Here is an 8,723-nt window from a genome sequence, read left to right as displayed (position 1 = left end):
CCCCCCCCCCCCCCCCCCCCCCCCCCCCCCCCCCCACAGCCCCACCCACGAACCATGAAGGCTGTTTTCTTTCAGGAAAAAAAAAAGGAAAAAGATGGCCACCGGAGGTCACATCCAAGTCCAAAATAAATTGCCCTCTTTCCTGAGGCTCAGCCATTTTAATAGTACAGATTTATTGTGCTGTGCTTTTTGGAGGGCGATCATATGTATGTGGTCAGTAGCGCGTATGCAGCCTGTGACCCAGCCTCCCTCTCACGTTACACCCTATTTATAACATCCCCTCCGCCCGGCTCCCCTCGTTCTGCAGTTCCTAGTGGGAAGCACCTCCTGCTCCCAGCCTCGAGCTCCAGTCCCCTCCGTTCCTCCTGACATCCGAGAGGCTCTGCTGCAGCTTATCCTGGGCTAACTGTTTATCCTGTACAGCCTGGCAACTGGCCGCACGCTCCGGATTACCACAGGACACCATCTTCAAAACACACTCTGCTTTTCTGCTCTGACTAATCGAGAGTAGACTTGACTTCTTTTAAAACTGGAGGAAAAAAAAGTTTTGGGATAGTCAAAAGGATCTTGGATATGTGCTTGTGATTTTTTTTTTTTCTTGGGGTTGATTTAGTAACTTTACCTTCTTTTACTTGCCCTTCTCACCTTTCCTGGAGGGCCGAAGCGTGTGTGTGTGTTTGTGTGTGTTTGTGTGTTGCACGCGATGGATCACACGCTGTTCGGGTGCCTGCGGAGCCCCCACGCCCCGGCGCAGGCCCTGCATCCCGCCTTCACCCAGTCTCCCCTGACTCTGCACGGACGCTCGGACCACGTCTCCTACCCTGACCTGGCCTCGTCCTCCTCCTCCTCCTCCACCTCCTCGCCCTCTCCCTGCATCATCTCCAGCTACCCGGTGGACGACGGCCTGTTTCCCGGGCAGCACCACCACCACCACCACCACCACCACCCTCACCGCGGCCACCTGCCCTCGCAGCAACATCACCACCCGCCTCAGCACCACGCATCGTGGCACATCCCACAGATGCCGTCACCTGGCGGGAACACGCGCCACAACCTCTGCCACCCGCACTCCCACTCGACCCACGACAGCGGGCCCACACCCCCGGACCTGGGCCACCCCGGTGGGCCCAGTATGTGCGCCAGCACCCCGAGTCTGGCCATCGGCAGCACCCCTACGGGGGCCTCCTGTGTGCCTGCAGACTTTGGCAGACAGACTCTGTCACCTGCTGAGGCCGAGAAGAGGAACGGCAAGAGGAAAAGTGACAGTTCAGGTCAGAGGAGCTGAGATTTTTACTTTTACAATGTCATGATTAAATAAGCTGCTTGTGACGCATTACACAAGTCAAGACTTGATGTAAAATTCTTTGGAGGCATTTCCAAACATCTCATTATTCAGTTCTTATTGTTAGTTAAACATCATTGCATGAATATCAGCATTTTAAAAAAGTTCCGTGCAGAGCAGAAGAATAACACACTCAATCTTTCAACAGCACATTACTGCTGAGATTTCTGCAGCTCCGATAGGAAAACAAAAAAAACGGTGTGAGAAGCAGTTTTAAGGTGTCGGCTGACACGCACGGAGGCTGTTGCAGCAGGCGGACTGAAGCGTGGAGCAAAAGGGCCACATCGTTACCAGTGTGGGCACATCTGACTCCAGGCCATGCTTTGTTTTTAAAAAAAAATCACACCTGGTTTGTTGCGACACTCCTCAAGAGGGCAGAAAGTGAGTTTCACAGCAAAGAATTAATGTCACGGATTGTAAAAGGCAATACCGGCGCCTCGCGGCCACACTAAACACACTAAACACCCGACTCACGGAGGCTTTTCAGCCTTTTTCTCTTCTCTAAATGTTGAAATAAATCACAGGCAGGTTTTACTGAAATAACATGAAATGATTGCAGATTTCAAGTATCTGTCTAGGCTGTGATATCGGTTTTATTTTATCCTCAAATAAATGCACTTTTAAGAAGGATTAAAAATAATTGTAATACCACAAGTAAACTTTTATTATCAGAAGTCAGATTTATTAAATGGATTTATATTCATATATATATAAACAGTCAACAGACGGACTGTATGTTCGGTACAGTAAAGTCAACCAGCGCCGTGAGCTTCAAAACACTTTTATTTTTTGTTTTATGACTTTCTCAAATTTGTGACTTGACTTCATGACTTTGATCTCTATATAGTCATTGGCCGGTGTGTGCAGTTTTTGAAGATAAACCACAAATTATAAAGCTACATTGAAGGCTTTACATTATCCTTTAATTATATAACCTGTATATTAATAATACTATAATCAAATTCTAACCAACAGGGGACAAAAAACCCCCATCTCTTTGCACATTTATGAAGAAATCTCTCTTTTTAAGGATTGTACTCAAGTGGGTGACACCTCCCCGATGACATGCAGGACATTTCCAACCTGCAGTCACCGCGATAATCAATCACGCCGTGACAAACTGCCGGGGTCGGGTCGCCGGAGTTCTTGCAGAGGGAACGTGATATTAGAGAGAGAAGTTTTCCAGGGAAAGTGTGCTCGCCGTCCTCTCTGTCCATTTGAGGATTGCGGGCCCTGAGCGCCGACCCGGCACCCTTTTTATAGGCCTCTTTGTGTGCGCGGCAGCGCGTCACCTGCACTTGACCACCGACGGAAACTCCTGCATGTGATTAGGATGCTGGAGGTCACCTCAGAGAGCGAGCCTTCCCCTCTGACAGTGAGCTGTAATGAATAGACATTGTGACTGCACTGGAAATATGTATTTGTGATAATTCAGGTTATAACACCAAGCACTAGAAAGAGCAGTTAGAATTCACATTACTCACTGATTTAGCAGGAACTAGATAGTTCAATTAAAGATTCATGCAACACAGATTATGTAACACAGAGAGCCTTCTGAGAGCCCAGACGGCCTCATTTTCAGTTTCATAGTTCTGTCTGTGCTAAATGTCTAATATAACTACATTATCCATGTGCACAATGTTGCAAGTAGTATATTTAATCCACAAATCCAGTGCACCTCCTCCTATTTCCTCTCCTCCTTCGTCAAATCATTTGGAAACCGAGCCTCTGCCTCCAACTCATTACACGAGCCGTGCATTCCCTCCACGCTAACACCGATCACGCTGATTATTGGGGCTAACTAGGTTTGCTGACTCAATCAGCTGTCTAAATATCACACCGCCGCCAAATTGCACGAGATAGAGCCACGGTTAGGTTTCACCATCTGGACTTGAGCAAAAAAAAAAAAAAGAAAAGAAAAAGCCCAGTTCAGATACAGAAATAATAACAAAACCCGGAGAGCTCATTTCCATGTTAGGTTTAGCCTTCGACTGTGAGGCATCTCACCTCTCTGTGTCTGATACTTGTGATTGTTTCCTCAAGGAGGGCCGCAGGTTGGGCTAATGAGATGAGCCAGCTCCCTGGTAGTTTTTTGGGTGTCTGGTTTCTGCAGAACCTGCTCATTTTTTTGTGGTCAAGCTGGAGAGTTTGGTGCGACATGGGACTGGTGCTGTCAAGGGAGTGGTCGTCCTTTTAAAAAAAATAGTTACTGGATTTTCTGCGTGGAACAATAAAAAGGTGCTTGAAGTCTTGTTTTGTTGAGGCGGAGTGGAGGTGCTGGAGGCCTCTCGCTGGCAGACGCTTCCTAAAAGAAGCTTTAGAAAAACAGTGCGGATGTGTCGGTCCACGGTTCGACTTCATTCTTGTGTGTGTTGGTGCAATATTATTTTTCCCAAAGGAAAAAAAAACACTTACACGCAAAGTTCCACCATGAGAGAAAAAAACGTTTTTTCTGTCCATTCTTAATTTCTTAAGACATTAGTTTAGAGAGGGGCCCTCCTGCACTGAGCTCAGTTCATTTAGGAACCCTAGATGACGTGCCCTGTCTGGTGGAGCTTATTTTTCTCATATTATTCCCCCTTTTTTGTGGGGAGATGAAAGTTACAGCGGGGACCTAATTGCTGTGGTGTAGTGGCTGTCTCATAAAAGCCCGCCGCTCGTTTTAACTCCAGGCCTGCTGGTCCGAACCAGCTGGCTGTGTTATTCTTTTATTTCTCTTTACACAATGTCTGTGTTTACCAGAGAGGGGGAGAGAGAGAGAGAGAGAGAGAGAGGGGGGGGGGGGGAAGAGAAAGAGAGAGAATAAATAAGTCTGAAGGGCTGCGTCAATCAGCCACGACACTGTTTGGAGCGCTCGGTTTGAAATTACAGGGAGGGAAAGGCAAGGTCATGGAGGGAGCCGGACACAGGCTGCGGGTCAAGCAATGATCTGTTTCATTGCATAAAACTCATGTGGCAGCTTATATATCTGTTTGTCCTTGGCTCTGAAACGATGCGCCACACAAATATAACTTTTGTAGAGCAGTTTACCCCTCATCTTCTCTTCAGCCTCTCAAGGGAGTTATTTTGTTCTGGAAAAAAACAACACACACACTTAATTAGAAGGAAGATCCTCTTTCTGACAGAAAAAAAACAAACCGACAGGAGTCCCTCCGGGTGGAAGTCTTAGGTGAAGAGGTAGTTGATCCTCTTGACGTGGCTTCGAGGTTTTCGCAAATATTTGTGAGTCTGGCTCACAAGGCTGCAGGACTATTTACAGTCTTGACTTGCCGGATTAACAGCACCGCAGATGAATTAGCGTGCAATCACTGCCGCCTTCGAGTGCAATGTGTAAGTGAAGCGCTTCCAACGGAGAAACCACAAAAAGGCTGTAACAATAGGAACGTTTTGAAGGGCAAATTGACTGTGCGTGTTGCCTTTCGGAAAGTGGAAATAACAAAACAAAATGTATTTTTCCGGGTCGATGAGCTGAAGTTGAGATGACACATGCTGGGCATTTGTTTTCACAAGCATAGCCCACATTTTCCTCAATGAAATGCAGAATATGTTGCAAGTAGCCTGGCATTCGCTGCTCACACATAGATATATTACATTTTTATTAAAGGATAAAACATCATTTATTCATTAAATTCCCCCCCAGCATCCCATATATCAGGTATAACATGTTATCTATTGTAAGCTCAACGCTTTAGTGTTCATTTTGTTTTACTGGCATTCTGAAATGTGCAAAGAAATGTCAATCAAAACATGCAAAGCTGAAAAAAGGAAAAGAAAAACTAAAAATGTTTGGGAAAATAATGGTACTTTGGCAGATTTTGCCATCAAACGAGGAGCAGCCTGTCAGTTCTTAGGTAAAAAAGGAAACATAAATTTCACGTATCATGCAAAGCTGCTTTGTTCCATGTCATAAAATAAAATCTGCAGATTCCTTCAAGACTAAGACAAATGAAACCCGTGTTGGTAGTATACGAGCCGCCATGCCTGAGTCAGACGCACATGTGGAGCCGCCCACGAGTCCTTCCAGACACTTAAAGTGTTCATAAACAATACCTGAACACTAAAGCCTGACTGACGGCTCCCATTGTTTCTCTTACCTCGCCTCTTTTCTTCCCCTGCTGACTTGCACCTGCCACATGACCTTGGCTTTATGTTGTATTTTTGTTGCATATAAATCTGAGTGGAAACAGAAACCCCGTGTGGTGTTTGGTTTCAGAGTCCCAGGACGGGAATTACAAGTCCGACGTGAGCAGCAAACCCAGGAAGGAGAGGACGGCGTTCACCAAGGAGCAGATCCGAGAGCTGGAGGCCGAGTTCGCCCACCACAACTACCTAACCCGACTAAGGCGCTACGAGATCGCCGTCAACCTCGACCTCACTGAAAGACAAGTATGTTCCCACCCACCGCAGCTCGTTTCCCCCCCTGGGTTCAGACATTATCCAACCCTCCCCCCCATTAGCACATTAATGCCATGTTGTGAAAACAGAGGCGGCCTCGGGACGACGAGAAGCCTTTTTCTCAGCTCGCTACTGTGTTTTCGTAACTTCGGTTCGAGGGGGCTATTGTGCTCCAGATGTGGCCGTGAGACGGGGACTATCATATTCCAGATGTTCTTGTCCATTCTTTCAAGCGGGCCAGAGTCGAGGCAGGGAGACGGGTTGAAGGAAGTGCTGTCTAGCAAGTCACTTCCTCTCTCCCACCACCCCTGCATGCACAAATTGGTCTCCGAGCGTGGGCCGGCTGCTGTAAAATGCTGGACTGTGAAATAAATAACAGGAGACAAATGGTTGGTGGGGGGGAGGAAACGGCGTACAGCCGCTTCGTTCTCCGACACCCGTTTGGGAGCTGTAGGTCACACTTAGCTGACACCTCGTGATATTTTGCAGTGTGATACAGTACGGGTTCAGTGTAAAAAAAAAAACAGCCTGGAGACAGAAACCGGAGAGTTTCAGCTGATGTCTCGGATGCAAATCCCAACTTCAGATGCCAAAGATATGGCTTTGAGCCAAAGTTATACTTTTCCGCTAGTGCGTAAAAAGTCCACTAGGATCCACGTTAGAGTGCGGATACCCGACCCGAGGTTCACACAGTTATTTGCAAATGATCTTCGGGTTCCGTCTACTGGTCACGATGCTTGAAGTTCTTTTTAGTGAAAGTTTTGTGTAAAGTAAATAAAATGATGGACCTACAGTCTGTGTGATTTCAGCTGTTCATCACACATTCACAGAGTTACACACGGTCCAGTTTGTGCCAGAGTGCACTCTGACGCTCAAAGTGACTATTTACGATCTCACTTCGTCAAACCAAACTCTGGGCATCATCTTAAATTAACTGCGTCTGAAGCTCGGGTCGGGTTTGGACAGAAATATGCGTCCCGAGTCACACTCTGGTCCACGAGACGAACATTTTGGTCATCAGAGGGTTTAAGCGTAGGCGCTGTGGGGACGTCTGCCAATTTGTTGTGGCGGTGCGGACTTTTCTGGACTCGACACTAGCGATTTACTGTGCGTTAGTGGAGCGTGACAGTATAAACTGTTCGGGAGAATAATCAAGATCAATAGATTATGTGTTTATAAAGATTCATGTGTGTCATATGAAAGATACAAAGATTGCATGAGCACAAGTACATGCAAAAATACTAAATGAGTTGATGACTGTGGACATTTTTTATTTAAAAAGAAATGGCTCCATTCCATTTAGTACCAGGGCCCTGCTTTTTAAATGGAACAGATCCATCATTCATGTTATTAGTTGCACCTGCTTTTCTTGTCATCACATATTGTATTGTCTACCATTAGAAATCTACAGGCCTTAATAAATGTCTAAAAAAAAATGCCGTTAGTACCGCAGATACTGAAACCATTCTGCTGTTGTAATGTTGTCGGGATTAGCGGTTCAATTCCCACTTGAGACACCTAAAAATGCTAAAAATGTATAGCGTGCACTCAGAGTACTGTGGGGCTTCGGATAAAAGTGTCCATCTAAGGATTTCTTCCCAGTGAATAAAAATGGGAAGTGTGTTTTAGGGGCCTCTCAAAGTAATGTGAGTAGTAAACCTGAACAGTCGCATTAAAGTTCTTATGCAATCTGAGAGCAACTGGAAATTGTGACATGCAAAGTGATACACGTATTAGAAATGGTGAAAGTAAACCTCTAGATACCGCCATGTCAGGCAAAACCCCATTTAACCACCAAGCACAGGGTTTGCCGTCGTAATTCCACTTCAGCCTTGGACTGAATCTTTCTGTGCCGCGAAGCATAAAATGTGCATCAAGTGTCTTCAGCTCATGTAGCGTTAATCGTGTGTGACCATTTTGTCAAGGAAAAATCTACGGCAGGAGATAGTGAGCTGAATATTGGCAAAACAAACATTTTGGCCACAGCACTTGCAGCATTAGCAGTTTGGAGAAGTGTGATGGATGTTTTGTTGATGGCAGAGGTGGAGCTACAGGAGCCAAACGTTTTTTTTGTACGTTTGGAGGTTACAACAGCTTGAGAAAGGAAAAACTAATGGGAATGAAGTGATCAGAAATCATGCATTTTGAGATCTGGCAAAATTTTGCCTAAACTTTTACATTTTAACCTAAAAAAAATGTATCTAACTATTGTTTTAATTAATGGCATTTAAATGATTACATTTTAGTGTGAAGAAGGTTGTATTGACACGTTGACATAAAGTCATTGAAATGCTGTTTAAACTGTTTAAAAAGTCTTTGAGTGTGAAGTGTTGGGATTTAACTGTTAGCGTCACTATCGCTCAGAATCATCAATCAGTGCAGGTAGAGTGCTGGTGTGTGAGTCTGAATAGTGTGTGTGTGTGTGTGTGCACGGAAGCCTGGAGGATCACATGTTTGGTTTTGACATTAGAGCCTGGCATATATAAATGACCCCCCCCCCCCCCCCTGTAAAGGCTTGTAAAGTATCCGAGGTGAGACTCAGCGCGGCGTACGCCCCGGACGTTAAAGACAAACCGTTTGTGCTGTCAACCAACTAACTTCCTGACCATGTGACCGCTCCGTCCCCTCAGAATGACACTCCCGTAAAAATAAACCCGTGAGCGAGCCCCCCCCCCTTCCCCCCCATCTCCTCTCCTGCCCTCCCCTTCAGGCGCAGCATGTGTCGACACTCAGGGGGCCTCTGCTGCTACTTGACATGTAAACCGTTTTAAGCAACAGCTTAATCATCAATCTGAGAGACGTAAATACGGTCGGGGCTGTTGAGTCAGGGGAAAAACAGGTAGACGCCGGGTGGCAGATGGAGCGGTGCAACAACGCATAATTGCTGCAGTAGAAATAGCTGCCAAGTTGCAGGCAACTTAGTAAGACTTCCTAATTGCTTCTTGATGGGTTTTTTTGTGTGTGTGTGTCTTGTTTGTTCTCCCTC

The 8,723-nt window shown here is 46.0% G+C and overlaps 1 protein-coding gene across 1 annotated transcript; it reads left to right on the top strand.

Annotated features, from left to right (window-relative positions):
• Positions 1–342: 342 nt before the first annotated feature.
• meox2a (mesenchyme homeobox 2a) lies at positions 343–5,925 on the top strand (the record flags this gene model as incomplete). The annotated part of the gene is made up of 3 exons (XM_079164454.1): positions 343–1,271; positions 5,556–5,728; positions 5,914–5,925. Exons 1-3 carry the CDS (start codon positions 704–706, stop codon positions 5,923–5,925), a joined length of 753 nt encoding a protein of 250 aa, XP_079020580.1. The 5' UTR covers positions 343–703.
• Between the last annotated feature and the right edge of the window lie 2,798 nt (positions 5,926–8,723).

The sequence above is a fragment of the Pholis gunnellus genome (assembly GCF_910591455.1).
Source record: "Pholis gunnellus genome assembly, chromosome: 8".
Taxonomy (NCBI): domain Eukaryota; kingdom Metazoa; phylum Chordata; class Actinopteri; order Perciformes; family Pholidae; genus Pholis; species Pholis gunnellus.
This window is presented reverse-complemented; position numbering and strand designations above follow the sequence as displayed.